Source organism: Beta vulgaris, chromosome 4 (assembly GCF_026745355.1).
Source record: "Beta vulgaris subsp. vulgaris cultivar EL10 chromosome 4, EL10.2, whole genome shotgun sequence".
NCBI lineage: Eukaryota > Viridiplantae > Streptophyta > Magnoliopsida > Caryophyllales > Amaranthaceae > Beta > Beta vulgaris.
Window position 1 is genome coordinate 66,111,773 of NC_079205.1, and position 18,686 is coordinate 66,130,458.

Genomic DNA, 18,686 nt, shown 5'->3' on the forward strand with positions numbered 1-18,686 from the left:
ACATGGTCATGAGCTCAAAATCCCAAGCGATAGCAGATTATTGGGATTGCTCATGCAGCAAGACGTGGCGCTCTCCGATGGTTGTTCGTTGTCCGGATTGTGATCGTCATCTGCTTTTTCTACCACTTCCATTAGCCATCCGATATTTGCATCCATCACAGGCACTGACCAGCGACGCCCCCCTTTCTAAGTGACTTTGTATCGGTTTTATTTACTTTTGTTTGGGTGGAATGTACGAGCTCCTAAGGCTCTTTTAGGTTTGTTTGTTTGATTTAGGGTGAATTGTATTAGCATTAGGTTGTACTTACTCTTTTAATTAATGTACGATTTCTCGTTGAAAAAAAATAGAAGTATTTGTATGTGTGGTTGAAAATGTTGGTAGTGATAAAGGAGATGCCAAGTGCCAAGTGTGAGAACATAAGAAAACTATGAAGGTGGAGGTGGTGGGTTGAGCATCACGCCTTACGAGGTGAAAGATTCAAGATTGTTGGTGGGCAAATCCTGTGACAGAGTGAGTGTCTCTTTTCTTAAAAACAAAACAGAAGAGGTTGTTTGTGAAGCCCTAGTCCACTCGTCTCATCTCTATCCTGTGGCTTCTCTTATAGTTATACTCCTGAGTATCTCTCTCTTTCTCTTTTCTCTCTCTTCTCTCCTCTCCTCTCCTCTCTAGTAGTGAAGTGAATTAGGGAGAAAGGGAGGGAGCAATGGCGGAAGAGCCAAAAAAAGCATCAGTATCAGTTTGGAAGACTATCAAACCCTTCGTGAATGGAGGTGCTTCTGGTATGCTGGCTACTTGTGTGATTCAGCCCATTGACATGGTCAAGGTAAGGTATCAATTCTCATTACTCTTTGATACTACTCCTCTACTTAGTACCAAACAACATCAGCTTTCTTTAATCGATTTGTAATGGAAAACCAAAACCCAGGTGCGAATACAATTGGGACAGGGGTCTGCGGTCAATGTCACCAAGAACATGCTTCGCGATGAGGGTCTTTCTGCTTTCTACAAGGTAAAGCGTAAAGTTTTTCTTTTATTATCTGTACTACAACTCTACAAGTCTACAACTAGAAGGTTCCTTTACCATTTGGGTGCTGCTGCTGCTGCTGGTGCAGGGTCTCTCTGCAGGTTTGCTCAGGCAAGCCACTTATACAACTGCTCGTCTTGGAACCTTCAGGTATCACCTATTTTTTCTTACTATATCTATATACTATTGTCTTCGTACAACTAAACTCTAAACTCTATTTGCCAAACAGGGCCACTATCCCCTCTGTCTTTACATATTAAAGCTTCCTCCTTTTTTATTCTCTCTGCTACTGCTAGTCTTTCATTAGCAAATCACCATAAAAGTTGCAAATTATTTAAAGATTACATAACAATATCACCAATAACTGGCTCACTTTTACTTGTATATTACTAGATCTATAGCAAATGCTGTATCTTTCTGGGATTTTCTCTCCAAATTTCTGTATATAGTATATATCCATGTTATTGGTACTTGATTCATTTCAGTTTCATGTCAGAAATGACTTATTTGTTTTATATAATCAGGATATTGACCAATAAAGCCATTGCTGCTAATGATGGGAAGCCTCTACCTCTCTACCAAAAGGCTTTGTGTGGTTTGACTGCTGGAGCAATTGGAGCATGTATTGGTAGTCCAGCTGACCTAGCACTCATCCGCATGCAAGCCGATGCAACCTTACCGCTGGCACAACGACGTCACTACAAAAACGCCTTTCATGCACTCATCCGTATTGTTGCCGATGAAGGTGTGTTGGCATTATGGAAAGGAGCCGGACCTACAGTTGTCCGCGCCATGGCACTAAACATGGGTATGCTTGCCTCCTATGATCAAAGCGTCGAATTTTTCCGGGATTCTCTAGGTTTTGGAGAAACGCCCACCGTTTTAGGTAAACACCTTCATATGAATTTACCCCTCTTGAATTCTAGTACTTTAAGACACCAAACAGAAACTAAAGCGGGAGTCATAGCTGATTATACGTAAACGTTTACCTGCAATCTGTTCAGGAGCCAGTGCCGTGTCTGGATTCTTTGCTTCAGCCAGCAGTTTGCCATTTGACTATGTCAAAACACAAATACAAAAAATGCAGCCGGATGCAGAGGGCAAGTACCCCTACACAGGTTCTTTAGATTGTGTGATGAAGACCTTGAAATCCGGGGGCCCACTCAAATTCTATACTGGCTTCCCTGTGTACTGCGTTAGAATTGCACCCCACGCTATGGTTAGTTCTTACCTCTTACCATCTCACCATCCTCCTTTCTGCACAGATAGTGCTATTCTTAGCATGTTCCCTTCACTTGAAATGTTAATGATAGTTTCTGTGCAATTTATGCAGTTGACATTGATTTTCCTCCATCAGATCCAGAAGTTTGAGACTTCTGCGGGATTGTAGACTGTAGAGTCAGTGCAACTATAATGGACATGAAAAGAGAGTTCCATGGCTCCAGTATTTCTCAAGCTCCTACGAGTTTCAAAAGCGAGACTACCCAAGTATTCTCAAGGAAAATTAATATCCAGAAGCATCAAGCACGGATCTTTAATTTCTGCAATTTGTAGTCTAGTCTTTCGCTTACATGATCATCATGCACCATGCTTCTTTAGAACAACTAATAAGGAAATTGGCACCTTCAAGTTTAGCACGTTGTATTCATTACATAATTGGTGCACTTAGTGAGTCCATTATCTTTGTGCTCCTTCCTCAGCAATGCACATCATATCGTGTAAAACATTTCGCAGTAGATATTCCCCACAATACATAATGCGTCTATCATATTTAATGCATGTGTATTTTCAGATAACTTGAAATGAGCAACATTCATAAACAAGGCACCAGGATGTTTTGCTGAAAGGGCTTGATTATTAACAAATCATGACCCAAATGACTAACAAAGTTTATACAGAGGCAAATATCACATTTTAAAGGAAGCAAGAAGCCACAACAATTCGACAAATGATTGCATTACTGCAAAAGCTTCCACTAAGGTCAATGTAGAAGTAATTAAAAGATTACGTGAATTATTCAAGTATTCAACCACCTCATCTTTATTGTCTTCCAACAATTTGCCACAAGATACCTCGAAATCCCTTGATGAAAAGAATTTGTATACCAATTTTCAGGCTGCAACGTACTTACTTTGCCCTGCAAAAGAGTAACAACAATCAGCAATATCGCAAAATCTCATGGATGTTCAATTTCGTGTCAAAAATAAACTGTACAAAATCACGGGTAGACATTTACACTTCTAGGTTCTCTATAGCCCGCGCCGAAAAAAGACAGAAGACTTTTTAAGCAAAAGTCAAAATTTTAAGCGCAAGTCTCACCAAAACAAAAGAACCACAACCCAAAAATCAGAAGCATCTATATACTTGCCTCTTTTACCACAAGTGTGGTTTTACAAGTGCCAGTGGCAACACTGAACATTATGACAACACCAGTTTTAACTCAAATAATGCTCGTACAAGGAGTCAAAAGGTGCAGATATGTATCAACTAATCAAAAGTAAATTCACATATTAACCACAGATGTAATCAACTAATGAAGATACATGCTACTTGCTGCATATTCACAACAGATGTAACATCTACAATATATTACTAAACAAGATTATTATTGTTCTTTCTTAAGCCATGAGTTCAGTCAATGAGAAGTATTTTTCTTGGATGGAGGGAGAGAGTGACAAGAATCAAGAACCTCAGATACCATCTCTTTAGAAATAATGATAGATAAAATGCCTATAACAAGAAGATACGCACAAATTTGGGAAAAGGTTAGCAACGTATCACCTGGTGATATATGAGTCATCTGCTGTATTGATAACAATTGCATCACCAATTACAATGAAAGGAGGTGCCTGGATTAGCAGATGAAATAGATTAGAAGGCATTAAAAACAGTTCCTTGGCCATTAAAGTTCAAAGGGGAAGGATAAAAAACACTTGTAAGCATTGTCGAGAACTACTAGCCATCAAACCATGGTCAAGGCATCAGAAAAAAGCAAAATATTATTCTGTAAATTGTAAGAGATGCAAGTGGTACACGTTACAATCAGTAAGAGATACAAGCGGTAGCTATCGTAACTGACCAATGTAAACCATCAAATCGACTTAACAGTTAGTCAGGAAGCTGAACTGGGTAGAGCCACCAGATACCAAGCCAGAATTACGAGTATATCAAATCTAAGTATCCCAACATCATATCAGAGAACATATCTGCCGACTGCAGCCATTAGGGTCTAGCTCCTCTTGCACTTCCTTAGACTACGAATGGGGATTTAGGAATAAGCTTAAAGGCAACTTCAACATAGGTCATACTCCATAATGTTTACATCCCCCCCCCCCCCCGGTGCCCCCAAAGAGAAAAGAATGGTCATTTGCTGCTTCTTTTTTCTGGATTCCAAAACACATCTTGCCCTATTAGTAACTTTAGTTAGTTGCTATTATGAGAATAAAGTTGGAATTCAGAAATGAATGTAACAAGATGCCAAGTGGTTTTGGTTACATAATACTGAAAAAATGGGATATCCTATAGCTGTAGGGGGCAGTATCACCAGACCTGAAAACATATGTGCCATGTAGAACAGCTAGAATATCACTTTAGTTTCAATCATTGAAAAGAGATAGGCTCAAGCATGAGTTACTAGGTGAAAAAACAGCAGCTGCTATGAATCTGACTGCTGATAGGTTTGGGGAGGTAAAATGCAGCCTCACTCCCCCCTCCAACAAGCCAAGGAAGTACAGAGCTACCCTGATACCCACACTTAATCTACAATGAGATATTGGTATCAATAACTTGTTGGGTCTGGCGGTGTTGAAGATGCATTACATGAAACCAAGACATAGCAAAAGTGACGAGGAAGAGCATGTAGCTAACCCCCCACGGGTTTTGAGCCCACGCCAGCGGGTTTTGCCGCCCAAGGGGTGTTTCCTCCTCTTGTTCAGTTTTCCTAGGTGTTCTAGGCTTATGTTTGCGGCCTAGTATAAATATGTTTGAGGTCGTATTTCTAACATAACTATCTAAGAGTATGAGATTGGTAATAGTTCTTATGTGATGTTAATTTGAATGTGCAGCGACCAAGCTCTGGCACAAATACCCAAAAAATGTCACTGAAAACAGACACTTTATCTACAGTATAAACTCAACAACCTAAGAACATTAATGTATAAAATTACTCACGAGAACTGTCAGGCCATTGTCCAGCACAACCTTTTTATACCTGCAAAAGAGCAAACCACGCGAAGGATGAGGGTTTAGTCTTTAACAAGTGCGAAAAATAGTATCTGAAAGCTCATCAAAGGGAACATGTTTGGAAAAAGCATATATTGCCCTTTAGATCAATACCAAATTTCATTCTGTGAATGGTTGGTACTTAAAAGCTTCAAATAAAAAGGTGAATATCCTCAAACTAGTACCAAAAATTGAGCAAGCATACGAATTATACTCAACATGACATGAGAAAACAACAGCTATCCTATAATACCACTCTATCCTCTTGCTGAAATATCACTACTGAGCCATGGTTTATGGCTTCATGCAATTCAGTTAGTGTCCTCTTCACCTTACAAAAATATTTTCTAGGTCTAATAAGTTCCAATAAATTCAGATAAGATCGAATAAATTCTCACTCTTATAAATAAGCTTCAATAAGTTCAGGAAAAACAAGGTGAAGAGAGTGCAACCTTATAAACTACATGAGATAGAAACTATTAAGATATGCATGCAGCAACATACTCATCACAGTTGATACTCATCATCATAAGCAAAATTTCAGATATTGCTCGCAAAAAGCCATCTACTGACAAGTTAAATACTGCATCATCCTCATAACTCTAGAATTCTAATGTCAAATCTATGGATGCACGAGGGAGGAAAAAAGAAAAAGCGGTGAACAATACAAAGCCAGCTTCTCTTTATATTCTATCCCTTTTTCACAAATAAGCCAACCAGATAAACAAGAAACTCTTACATGACAGAAGACAAAAGGCCATAGAATGAGCACAAAACTTCTTGGCAGAAGCAGTAAATAGAAAAGTTGCATACTGTGCATTTACGGATAGCCCCTTCATAGGAGCTTGTGCTTCAACAACAGTGCAAGTGACGCGATAAGGTACTGTTGCAGACATTGATCTCCCATCATAATACTGCACTCTGACTGTCATATCATCTGCATCATCATTCGAATAAAAAGAATGAGTCACTGGAATGTTGAAATGCAACGCAGTCTTGTAAAGTAATTAATGTGTGCTAGTACTTGATAATTATTTGGAGATTAGGACCATTACATATGAGGGAAGTAACAGATGCCTCTATAATTTTCCTATGTATCTAATATCAGGATTCAGGAGCCTACTCCTCATGCTAGCATAAAGCATCCTTACTTTCTTAAGGTCCCTAAATATTGTCCCACTGCCCATCTTTCCGTTTTCTCCCATACGGTTGGTTCATTATAGCAGAAGTCTGGTTCTTTCTAATCACTGATATGTAGGGAAAACTGCATGATCTATAATGACATCACAAATTTGCAATACAATAGTGATGTATGTCTGCTTCATACTGTTCATGCTAACCCCTGTTGTCCCTGGTACTTTGTTGCTTGACGGCTTCCATCTCTACATGCAAGATCATGGCTTAGACTGGTGAAGTTGTGCCCCTAGATTGGTTCCAGGTAATAAAATAGTGGGATCTGAAAGTATAACTCATTCAACTTCCCTAAATCACATACCAGAGAGACTCCATTTTTAGCATATGCTCACAAGTCTCAACTGATAAATCTCAAGTCAACATCAGTTCATAAATCTAGTTTGCCACATATTCTCTCTGGAGATACATTATCCAGTGATTCATCCAGCAATTTGAAAAAAGATGCTCAAGCTTAGAAACAAAATCATAGAGGAGCATAGCACTGTCAAATACAAGCATATTTGAGAAAACCTTTTAGGTAGACAGCAGCTTTTCCAAACAATTCCTTTGCCACCTCTATCTGTTCAAATGTTTCCGGGCTGAACACATACAAGTATACAAAAGACCAAGGTCAGGGACATCAGCCTTCTTTATAGTTATATAATTACGGGTATCATAACAATCACATTAAAGACGAAACCATAAAAAATAGGAAATAAAGACAAGCACACTTACTCTGTTAGCACTACTACATCTTCCTCTGAATATAGATACTGGAAAGTCTTTTCTTCAACATATACCCCTGCATCAGATGCACTTTATGATTGTTCTCTAAACGCTTAAATAGATTCAATAAAATCCTGTATAGGCAAAGAGAAACAAAATACATACGACGCTTAAATAGATTCAACAAAATCCTGTATAGGCAAAGAGAAACAAAATACATACGATATTGAAATTATGAAAGGAAAACAGGAGTAAATATGACTTATAGGCACGTCATACGCGCTTTCCTGAAAGTTCAATTTTGACCTCCTATGAAAAGAAGAGGGTAACAGAAAGTTTTGGATACAAAGATGTCACAAACACACTTGCAACATAAGAACGTTCACTAATTTGTTTGTGTGATGTAATTTATCTAAGCTCACTAACAAAGTCCTCCACTACAAGGTATTTGTGTAGAAAAAAGATACAAGATAATAGATGACATCTCCGTTATCCTTCAGACATGCCTACACCAAATTTATAGATTTCTTACAGAACCTCGCAAGTATAGCTCTAGAGATAATAGCATAACCGTAGTGACAACCCACCAAATAGATAAAGTACATCATTCATGCAGTCACAACTAAAGACTTGAATCAACGAAACTGCCAGAACCCACAAAAAAAGAGGTGTGTGTGGTGGTGCTCATGCGATTCTCAGGCTCTTAAAAAAAGCATGCAAAGTATCAGTGGTGGTCCCTGGGGTTGCTCGTCCGTCTCTTGTAGGAGGGCAGTGCATCTTCCAATTTTTGTGTGCTTCTTGGTTGTTTAACTATTTGTGAACCTAAAGCCTTCACAAACTCAAAGAATCTGAGCCTTACAAAGTCAATGGACTGAAGTAGGCATGTTCATTACTTTACTTTTAAGTTTGTGAAATCTAACAAGTGGTATCTCCATTCCAACCTCAACAGGTGCAATTGCTGGCATGAAGTTTAAGAGACACACGTTTCTATTTTTTTTCCCTTACAGCAAGAAGGTCAACAACTTCTAAGTATGGGGTTCCGCTGTATGCAACAATACAGAGAGTCACGGAAGGCTAGATGTATGCAACCTCACCTCAAAGTCCTTGCTTCCAGAAAATTTCTTTGTGGAATTTCATCCTTAGCTTGACAATCTTGCTGGTCGTACATGAGACTCAACTGTTATTTGAATTTGAAATGAAAATTTAGTGTGACAAATTAACATCTTGCGCTAAGTTTTGCCTAACGAAGTATCTCATGAAGCGTCATGCCGCTTTTGTTGAGAATGATTGAGTACCACTGGGTTTTGCTCACGGAGAAACAAAAGTTGAACATTTGGCATAAGCACCGCCATTTGGGAATAGACTTACTTTCATTTAGGTGAATTTATTTATAAGATACAAGCTGGCAGGAACTTAGTCTATTCTTAAAGTATCACATCATGGGAAGGATACAGACTTCCTATACATATAGCTATCTGGAGGGACAAAGTGCCTTGACACTTGTGTGTTCCCTGGGATTACATAACCCAGATCCTTTTAGCCAGACATCGAGACTTCTCCAAGTAAAACATCTAGTGACATCTTTTGAAAAAAATTGGCATTTTAGCTAACCATATGAACTTATGTTTTAGCACAAAAATGAAGCTGGGAAACTCAGAATTCAGACCATTGCAAAGGACCAAAAAACACTGGCAAAAGGAAATGGTTAAAAAGGGTGTGGGGGGGGGGGGGGGGGAACTTAATGCCAAACATGAAACTAGGCCAGGAGCTACGCATAGAGTAGTAGAAAATCCTGGAAGATGAAAAATGCGTACTTTCAATGGCTTCATCCGTACGAAATCTTTCAGTTACTTTGTTTCCACTATCAACATCGCGGAGCTCAACCTGATACATAGAGAAATAGAAAATCCTTATCCTCTAAAGCAGCAGAAAGGGGAGATTCCATTAGGGCAAGAGCTAAGCAGGTAGCATGAATATTCATATTTGAATTATGTATAAGAGAAAGACCATAAGCTGTTGTTGAGCTAGAATAGCATAGAAAAAGGCGGTTGTATGAGTTAGACTAGAGCCTTACCTGAATGGATGCTCCTCCCCTTCCATGCTGCGTATGTTGTGCTTTTATAACCTGAAGAAAAGAAAAGGACAGAATGAGAATTTACAACTTACTACTCAGAGGGGATATAGTATATAGTATACAGTGAGAGCCAAACCTGATAGATTCGACCTAATGCAGTTGCGAGTTGGAGGTGATATACAATACGATACAATACAATACACAAGGATAGTTAGTAGATGAATTCATTAGTAGCAGTACTAGCAGATAGCAATAGAGCTTAACAAAGTTTGGAATTAGATAGGTAGACTGACCTTTCCTTTGGACGATATTACCCGTTCTGACCTGCAGCAAGAAAGCTATGGTGAATACATCATACATACATTGATAAATGATACATGGAAATGCAGATAATATTAATTGGAACCTCGGTGCCGGTAACTTTGACACCACGACGCTGAGAGAGGGACCATGGGACCATGGAAGTGGAAGTGGATGATGATGGTATTAGGGTTTGTTTCAAGATTGATGATGAAAAGGGAACTCCACTACTAGTAGCGATGAATTTGGTGCCCGACAACGCCGTGCTACAAGGGCGTACAAATACCATGCTCTTCAGTTTTACAAACAACCCCATTCCGATGCCAATGCCACCCCTTCTCATTCTCAACAATCTACCTCAGACCCTGTTTTGTTCGGCTTCTCCCCGCCTTCGCCACCACCTGTTTCCTGCACCGGCAGATCGTCTTAGGCCTTGTTCTTTTCAGATCAGCGCTTTACTAATCTTACTCTGTGTTACGGAGGAAGTACTGTTATTACTCACTAGTCACTATGAGATGACCAATTATTAGGCATAGTTCGGCAAAAGTAACTATTAGTCATACACTTTTAGCTATAAATTGTGAGCTTTTGGTGGTAGAGATAGTTGTTAACTTTTAGCTGCAAAATTAGTTGTCTAAACTACGAGAGTTTAGTAATAATAGTAGTTGACAACATTTCAATGTGTTAAAAATGGTAGTTCTTGACAAAAGTTATCTGAAAGCTATATCTAACAAAATCATCTATAACACTTTTTAAATCAACTACTTCTAAAAGATCACTCTCAACGACCATTGCAATTGACGAGGGTGCTGTTGTATAACACAACTTGTCGTTGACGGTGTATCGTTGCGAGTCATCAACTTGTAATGGTGTGACTTGTCATTTAACATTTAGCGCTTTGCTAGAATCAACCAGAATAATCATTAAGCAATATCAACCACATGACCAATGCCACACAATCACTTTGAATCACCACACTTAGAGAAGGTCGAAGCTAAGATGTTCGAGGCCCTTAACATATTTGTCATTCATAGTGTATACTTGTGCGCAATCAACCTGTATTGATGTCGACTTGCTGTTGGATATTTAGCGTTGCTTTGTCAGAATCAATGAGGTTAAGCGAGTAATCACAATCTGTTTCATTTTGAAGTAGATTACTAAATTTCTTAATCTGAAATTTATTGGTAAGAATTAGAGAGCTTGTATATAATGTAGTATATAGGAAAATTAGGGAGATTGATGATATGAGTTACCTAATTCCTAACAGATTAATCATCAATTCAATGATAAAATCAATCCTTTTGCTTTTATATCATAACAAGAAGAATATATATAATATTATTGAGCCTATTATTTTTATGGGGACATGCCGAATCATGCGCGCCCACGTGAGCTGTACCTGCACACAACTTCTCTTGACACAACGATTACCATAAAAACTTCATCCTAACTATTGATAGATTTGACAATCCAAATGCATGGAGAAAGAAGAATAGAATAATTGATTTTGATAATTAAATTAATATTATAATTAAAGCGAGAGGTAAATTTAATAATAGCGTATTGTGCATAGTAGTAATACGAACAAAACAATCTTTAAAATGCATAACGACATACCAATTATCCATCATAAATATTTATCTTTATAGTTTATTATTATTATGACAATTAGCGGGGAATGACGTTAATCGTATCTCTATATTATCAGGCAACACATGGGGGACACCAAAAATTAGAAAAAGGAATAAAAGCAAAAAAATAGGGAGATAACTAACTGTTTTATTTTGAATGAAAAAAGAGGGAAAAGTAGGATATTTAAACTAACCATCAGTTTTTTTCTTAAAAAAATGTAAAGATAGTTATCTATTCAATTAATTTCATTTTCTACTTCATATGCTATCACACGTATTGTGTGCATGTAAGGCTAGTTGGTAACTAATGTTGATCAACTTCTTAAACCTTTATTCAAAAGAAAAAAAAAATGGAAATAGTTAAAGTTAAAACCCTACGTCTCTCTTATTTAGAAAAAAAAAGCCCTATGTCTCTAGATATCCAATTAAAATTGTTAGTTTCAGGCATCAGGCGGTAAAAAAAAAATAAAAGTCGGGATGTTGTGAAGATTGAAGTTGTAGTACATGCAAGTATCTCAGAGCCAAGGAAGATTGAAGGTTGAAGGTGAGAGTAGGTTAGAGCTAGCGTAGTTGCGGGCCTGGTAAAAGTTTGTGCAGAGATAGATTTGGATTTTAGAAATTATGGATCTTTGATAGGTATGCATAGTAGTAGCAAATAATGAAGATTTAGGTCGGAGGAATTTGGCATCAGAATCAACAAAGTTCGCATTGAAATGTGGACCAATATTTTCCGAATCGTATGTGCATCTGCCCCGCCGCCTCCGCCTCCGCCTCCGCCTGTATAGTAGTATACTTGTATAAATCTGTTTTTGATTTTGATTTTGATTTATGGTTTCGTATAGGGAGGTCTTCATCAAATTTCATGGTTCCAGTTTCTTCCCAATGAATCCGATGTAACTTGTGTACCGGATAAAAGGTATGTATGTATGTATGTATGTATGTATGTATGTATGTATATATATATATATGTATGTTTGTTTGTTTAGAGTTGTGATGATTTTAGCGATCAGCATTAGTGTTATTGCAAAGATAGATGATGTTGTTGTTGTTGGCAGTTCAAGGACAGATGAAAGAGTTGAAGTGCTATCTTCACATCTTCAACTGCAAAAGGATGGATTTCTTAGCTCTTGGACCAACTCATTTGTGGGACCTTGGGACCCTTCTCAGGGAATGCACAACCCTGGTAAGCAGTAAGCTGCATTTGCATTTAGTTTCTACTTGCTCTACAATCTTGCTCATCTGTTTTCTATGCACCCAGATGACAAAATTAAGCTTTGGCTTTTTCTTCCTGGACGCCACTCCTCCGTTGCTGATGCTGCTCAACCTGCTCTATCTAGATTAAAAGGTACCTTCCCATTTTTTTTTGACTTTTTACTTCTTCACTACTTGTTCGTAGTCTAACTTTCTACCTCTTCTTTTATGTAACTAATACTGCTATCATCCTGGTTTCACCCTCAGAATTTGCCTGATACTTCACTGTGTTTATCTCACATTCTCTCTATTTATGTCTCTTGTTTAAGTGGTTGCTTCTGGAATCTGGATTTCTCCTGGTGATTCAGAAGAGGTTGCTTCTGCTTTATCGCAAGCTCTCAAAAATCGGTTAGAGAGGTTTGCTTCCTTGCCTTTACTATTTTTTCTCACTTTGGCTGTATTTTCCTAACATCCACATGCTCTTACTCTTGTTCCCAAAGGTTATTTTGCTTATCCTTTGTTTCTCTACTTTTGTTCCAGAGCACTTCTGGGTCTCTCATATGTTAGATATGGTGATGTATTTTCAAGATACCGACCATTTTCACAAAGTGAAGAACTATTCAGGTTTGTTGGACTTTTTTTTATGAGTTATGTGCAATGTGAAGTGGTAAGTTTTGTCTTCTTACTGGTACCGAGGGGGAAAGCACACTACACTCAAATTAACCATGATTTAAGGAATGAGTATGGCTTCTTCTCCCTGCTTTTTCCATCCACTTATTCAGAATTGTTTGTCATCCACTATTGGGATTTGTGGTTGAACGCTACCTGTTATTTACTCATTTATTCTTGATGTAGTCCGGCTCTGAGAAAATAAAAATGTGTGTCATTCTACAATACGACTTTGACCACTAGAAAATTTGTGGAAGCTGATGATCTTTTTTTGTTTTATTGAGTGGTTTCTACTTCTGCATTTTTCATTAGATGCAGAGAGATAGAGACTTTAGCTGTGAAGCGGTCAAGTGGGTGCAACCATGCAGAATTAAAAGAAACCAGTGGCTCAATTGAGAATTTTTTGTTGCAAACAATGCAATTACAGAGGGATAGAATTAAATCTGAAGTGATGCCCTAAGTGAGATCAGGGATGTGAGAGCCACAATTTAGATGTTTTAGACTATGTTACTCGAGCTCCTTATCTAACCTCTAGTACGTGTGGCAGATCGTTGACATGATTATGGAGACACAAACACTTTATTTTGGGCCAAAATCATGGAAAAATTTCATACAATAGCCTAGTCAAACACTTGATGCATATCCTTGTCTGACACAAGTACCCAAACCCGAGTCGGAGAACACAGGTTTTAGATACACTAAGCATGGGTTCGCTGATGCTCCTCAAGAAGGGTGGTAGTGGATTTGAAGATAGCCGAAGATGCCGCCTAAGATAAGTTATAAAGAGATGTATTAGAAAGACACAAAATGGGGTGTTACCCATGTAGGAAAAGAGGATTATGAGTCATGCTCTCAAGCTAGCGTGAAGCAATTTGTCTGTAATATCGAGACATTAAGTATCACATAGAACATAATGCATGTATGGGGTCTGGCCCTAGTTGTATGTTTGAATCCTATAGAGGACATGCTCTCGAGTGGATTTAAGTGATCCTTGAAAAAGGAATCGAATTGAGAGGTGCAAGTGCAATGACTATAGTATAGCAGTTGACATTGCAGGGTAACGGCTTGTAACAGAAGCTGCTGTGTGGGTTCAGGATTAGATTGCTGTAATTGTTTTCATGTTGTCTTCTAGAGTTGTATGGTTCCCAATGCTTTGTCATGAGTTCCCTTTGATGAGATTGGGAGTCTTCGGAATTCTTTTCTTATTAGATATCAATGAGCTTAATGTGATAAGATGCACGGATGAGATGAGTAGTGACCTATGTAGCACAGGTAGTTCTTTTAGGTCATATACTCATACCCATACCCATACCCGATACATATCCTGTATGGGTACACATACCCGCTTCTAAAATTTCAAAATCTTATTGTTTTCCGTCCCCGAATCCGAACATGTACCCGTACCCGTCTCCGTGCAACCTAGGTAGTGACAATAGGACTATCACTTTTATGAAGATTTAACTCGTGTCTTCTTGTGTGTGGCATAAACGCTTAGTTGATGTTCCTTGTGGATGCAAAGTATGCCTCCTTGGTGGAATTTGAACTTAATATTGCTTTGTTTATGGGTCACTTCCTTCCCTTCAACTAGTGACTTTGGGAGTTCCTTGCTTTTGTGAAGATTTTAAGCTATAGGTTAGTTTGAGGAGATCTTTGCTTTGGTGAATATTTTAGGTATAGTTTGGTTTCCTATCACACTCATCGAGCATGAAGATTACCAAATTCGCGAACCTGCTAGCGAATTTTAATGTAGACCGTGCATGATATTTTTTGTTTGAGTGGTGTGTCAAATTAGATGTTTAGGACTACCAAATTCCCAAACCTGCTAGCGAATTACAATGTAGATTGTGCATGCTATTTTTTTTTTCCTGCTGTGTGTCAAATTAGATGTCTAGGTTATGCATTTACTTGGTGAGCTAAGTGCAAAATTTGGTTTGATTTAGTTGTGGGGGAAGGACCACCATTTAATAGATCTTTTGATGTAGGGTTTAAGACTTTAAATGATGGAAGAAAACCTTAGATCTTATAACTGAAAGTGTGATCCCCGGACCCCGGCATTAAGATGTGAATCTAGGAGGGTTGGATGAATTAATTCATAGGGTTGCCAACCACTGGTTGTTGCTACCTCATCCGGCAATGGCACTGGTTGTTGCTACCTCATCCAGCAATGGCTGTTGCATGTTCGATCTCATGTTGGGTTGTGGCTGGTTGTTTATTTATTTTCCATCTTCCTCTCTCTCTAGGAATTGGACGGGAATGGATTCCTCTGAAATGTTTTCCCCTTTGTTTTCAAATTTAACCCGCCTTGTCTAGAATATTTTCCTTTTGCATCCTTTAGTACTGCTGTATTTGATGAAAAGTTGAAAAACGAAGCTTCAAAGCTTTTTCTTACTTTTTAAGAATAATAAGGCTCTCAATGCATATAAGAAATCAGAGCTACTAGATTCTAGTTGAAATGTTTTTTTTTTTTTAAAATTAATTCATGCAACAAACTAGCTATATATGATTTTCTTGCGTACTGAATTCCTTGTGAAAAGTGAACTTATTACCTATATTATGTTTGTTGATTTTTTTGTAATGCGAATTAAGTAACCTTGGCCATCATTTGCAGTGAAATGAAGTCTACTTTGTTTCTTTTTAAGGCCTGTTATCTTGTGCCGTACTGCCATATCTATTAAAAAGATCTCTCTGATCGAGTGATTGACTGTGAACTTTCTGATAAACATGACATGTTTCGGATAAATTGAAAGCTTTAAGTTTAATTTAGTTTGAGGTATTAGATTTAAAATAAGGGAGGCAGTTGAGATTTAATTTTTTTTGATTGGTAATAGTGTTGATGCTGATGGTGTGGTGGGTAGGGAGCCATTTTTTTTTTTTTTTTGGTGAGGAAAGGTAGGGAGACACTTGATTATTCCTTTTTATTTTTAGTTTTTAATTATGGCGGCCCTTAAAAGGGTGTTGGGGTGAGCTGTTTTTGTAGACAGTGGCTGTGCTGGATCAGTGGTTGTGGTTAATGCGCGAGTGGTCATGATGGTTTCAGGATGGTGCTGAGTTCTGATTACTATCCTTTGGATGGGAAGTGGTTTCTTGTAAAAAGCAGCTAGGGATTGAAAATCTTTATGCCGAGTCCCTTTGCAAGGTGAGCGATGTTTTGTGCAACATTTGAAGAAGGTTCATGTGGTGGGTGAGAAGGTACCAATGGCGTGTCAGGAGGATGAGGTGGAACTTGTGTAAAGTGAAAGTTCTGCGATTTCAATGGCAAAGTAATTGTCAAAGCCATTCACTGGTTATGGCTTCTACCTGAATCGGGAGTGAAATATGGCACACAACTTTTATTTTCAAGGTATACAGTTATGTGCCGAGCAATGTGCAAAGCGGAGTAATTTGTCTCCAAAAAAGTGATTAATGTGGTTTAGGGGAGAATAAAAGGTCTTCCTTCTAGTATTGTCATTGACATAAGTAAGATTTGGATCAAGGAAAAAAAATGCGGCCCCGTTCGTGGGAAGGGTCGCGTTGTCGCGGGAACGGCTTGTAATGGGGAAATAGAACGTTTCGCGGCCAACGCGGTGTGAATTTTTTTTTAAAATTCACATTAATATTTTCTAACCTTATATACTTTGTTTTAGTATACGAAGCATTATTACATCATAATGTAATCAAATCTATCATAATATCATGTTTCATTTGCTATATAATTAAATAGTAAAATATTTTTTGCCAATATTTAAAAAGAACGTATGTGACGGGGATAAAAGCGTTCTAGCGCGGCGAGTTCGCGTTACGGAACGGACAACACAGCGAGAAGTATGTGATTTTTATCATGGCGTTCCTTAACGGGATTTCGCGGAATGACAAATCCAAAATCCGTTACAAAACGGGAGAGTTTTATTTCCATAATTTGGATCCTCATTCCTGATCTTATGATACTTTTTTAAACAATTTGGTCAGGAGTCAGGAGGGAATTGGGCTAGGGAGTAAAGTAGTTTAGCTCCATGTATCATCTTATATAAGAACACTAAGTTGAGGCCGAGAACGTGTCTCATTAGCAGAAGAAGACACTGGCCAATCCACGTGGCCTGCTTGATGAAAGTCAGCAGCGGAGATATTCCTTGTTGGGGACTGTGATGCTTGGACTAAGCGTTTTCCCCTGCTGCACCCGTGTCGACACGATGCGACTGGGGTGTTGACACAGGATATGGGCCGGACTCGACAGGGTGAAAATGGACTCGACATCAAAAAAAGAGGAAGGGGAACAATTGTTAGGGTTTCGAGAACCCTTGAGGCTTGATCTACAAATTTGGAACCAAATTAAGAACAGGAGAATGAGACGTTGGGGTATTTGGTCGCCAGAGTGATGCGAGCTCACCAACATATTTGTCGGCTGCATATTTTATTGCAGAGAAAGGGAGAGAGAGAAAGCCTAACAGTAGGGTGCCAATAAACATTATGGGAAGCAGGGAAGGAGGAGGGAATGGTCAACATAGGAAATATTAAATTTATCACAGTTGGCTGCCCAGTATATTAAAATACTTTTCTCTATCGTATTAAATTATTACTGGCTTATTCCTTATGCAGTCTGATAGTTTCTAAATAGTACAGTTTAGAGCATTGGACTACCTCAATAATAATAATGATATGCATACCTTTACTTTCCGATAATTTTGGAACTCAAATCAATGATAATTATTATTTTTAAATCTATTCAGATTAACTTTTTTTAAATTAATTGCTGTGTCCCCGAGTCCAAATCCGAATTTTGGATCCTTCGGTAACGAGTACTCGAGTAGCTGAGTCCTCAATTTTGAGAAATCAAGGATCCGATTCAACACCCGGATCCATACCTGTGTTAGACACTCGTACCCGACGCCGAGCATATAGGTTGAGGATTCTAGTACTAGAGCTATAGCCTATAGTTGGTGATGTTGGAAAGTTTCAAGGGGTCATACTCTTGTAGGTTTGTCATTTATATTCTAGCACAAGTAAATGATTGATATTCTTTACCTTAGAGAAATGCAGATGGTTTCTTTTGCCATGTCAGATGCAACTTTAATTCAAGAATCCTTTGTAGATAAAGGTTAATTTCTTGCTGCTCGTTCACTTTCTTTATATTTCCATATTTGATGGTACCGACTGCCTTATAGGCTGACCCAGAGTTAGAAAAATCTTGCCTCTTTTTGCATCACTTTTATCATGCATGTCCAAGTTTTCAACCTGCTTTTGCCTGCTTCTGCAGAAAGGTTAATTCCCTCTCAGTTTCTTGTGACCTCTGTGTGGGAGGCAAATAGTCCTGGTTAGGACTCGGCACCACCATCAGCCGATTGAGGAGGAACCAAATTCTGTGCAACGAGAGCGGAGTTATCTGGTTGTTGATTTTTGGCCCCCCTTTTAAGTTTTCGTTTATTTTTATTTTTGGAAACAATCCTCTAGGTTTACAAACGGTGATTCGCAAACATGGGTCCATCACTACATCAGCACTAAGCTACTATAAGAATGATCTTTCATCATCGAAGTCAATCCTTAATCAGTGAAGTCTGCACACCATGATTCACCCTTGCCATCCATATAATTAGTACCTTCTTTAGGTGATGGAACTTAGTGTCAGTAGCCACCTCTAGGTAATTCTTTATCTAAGATGAGTAATAGACAACTTACTGGAGTTAATGTACATCTGTTTTTTCT

The 18,686-nt window shown here is 38.4% G+C and overlaps 3 protein-coding genes across 8 annotated transcripts in view; 2 read left to right on the forward strand and 1 right to left on the reverse strand.

The window, feature by feature from the left end:
• The first annotated feature begins 461 nt into the window (after window positions 1-461).
• LOC104889840 (mitochondrial dicarboxylate/tricarboxylate transporter DTC) lies at window positions 462-2,800 on the forward strand. 2 transcript variants are annotated; one of them, XM_010675167.2, is made up of 6 exons: window positions 462-824; window positions 927-1,010; window positions 1,114-1,175; window positions 1,550-1,911; window positions 2,030-2,244; window positions 2,359-2,800. In XM_010675167.2, exons 1-6 carry the CDS (start codon window positions 705-707, stop codon window positions 2,413-2,415), a joined length of 900 nt encoding a protein of 299 aa, XP_010673469.1. In that variant the 5' UTR covers window positions 462-704; the 3' UTR covers window positions 2,416-2,800. The 2 variants fall into 2 exon arrangements, with proteins under 2 accessions (XP_010673469.1, XP_048499827.1); XM_048643870.1 differs by having other exon boundaries at window positions 2,383-2,800.
• A 60-nt stretch (window positions 2,801-2,860) lies between these two features.
• On the reverse strand, window positions 2,861-10,059 carry LOC104889839 (hypothetical protein). Of its 2 annotated transcripts, XM_010675166.4 has the most exons (11): window positions 9,626-10,057; window positions 9,513-9,543; window positions 9,356-9,369; window positions 9,220-9,270; window positions 8,960-9,029; window positions 7,155-7,221; window positions 6,951-7,018; window positions 6,060-6,183; window positions 5,196-5,235; window positions 3,807-3,874; window positions 2,861-3,162 (listed from the first exon to the last, which is right to left on the reverse strand). In XM_010675166.4, the coding sequence occupies exons 1-11, from the start codon at window positions 9,860-9,862 to the stop codon at window positions 3,153-3,155; spliced, it is 780 nt and encodes a 259-aa protein (XP_010673468.1). In that variant the 5' UTR covers window positions 9,863-10,057; the 3' UTR covers window positions 2,861-3,152. The 2 variants fall into 2 exon arrangements, with proteins under 2 accessions (XP_010673468.1, XP_057250570.1); XM_057394587.1 differs by lacking the exon at window positions 2,861-3,162 and having other exon boundaries at window positions 3,803-3,874; window positions 9,626-10,059.
• A 1,482-nt stretch (window positions 10,060-11,541) lies between these two features.
• Window positions 11,542-18,686, forward strand: part of LOC104889838 (mediator of RNA polymerase II transcription subunit 13) — a 34,526-nt gene continuing 27,381 nt past the window's right edge. Inside the window, exons 1-6 of one of the 4 annotated variants that reach the window (XM_057394588.1) lie at window positions 11,542-11,887; window positions 11,993-12,066; window positions 12,206-12,333; window positions 12,409-12,495; window positions 12,671-12,758; window positions 12,882-12,965. In XM_057394588.1, the coding sequence (XP_057250571.1) occupies window positions 11,864-11,887; window positions 11,993-12,066; window positions 12,206-12,333; window positions 12,409-12,495; window positions 12,671-12,758; window positions 12,882-12,965 (485 nt within the window). In that variant the 5' untranslated portion in view covers window positions 11,542-11,863. Of the gene's footprint in view, window positions 11,888-11,992; window positions 12,067-12,205; window positions 12,334-12,408; window positions 12,496-12,670; window positions 12,759-12,881; window positions 12,966-18,303; window positions 18,370-18,686 lie in introns of those variants that run through there. The other 3 variants (XM_010675164.4, XM_057394589.1, XM_057394590.1) reach the window with 3 other exon arrangements.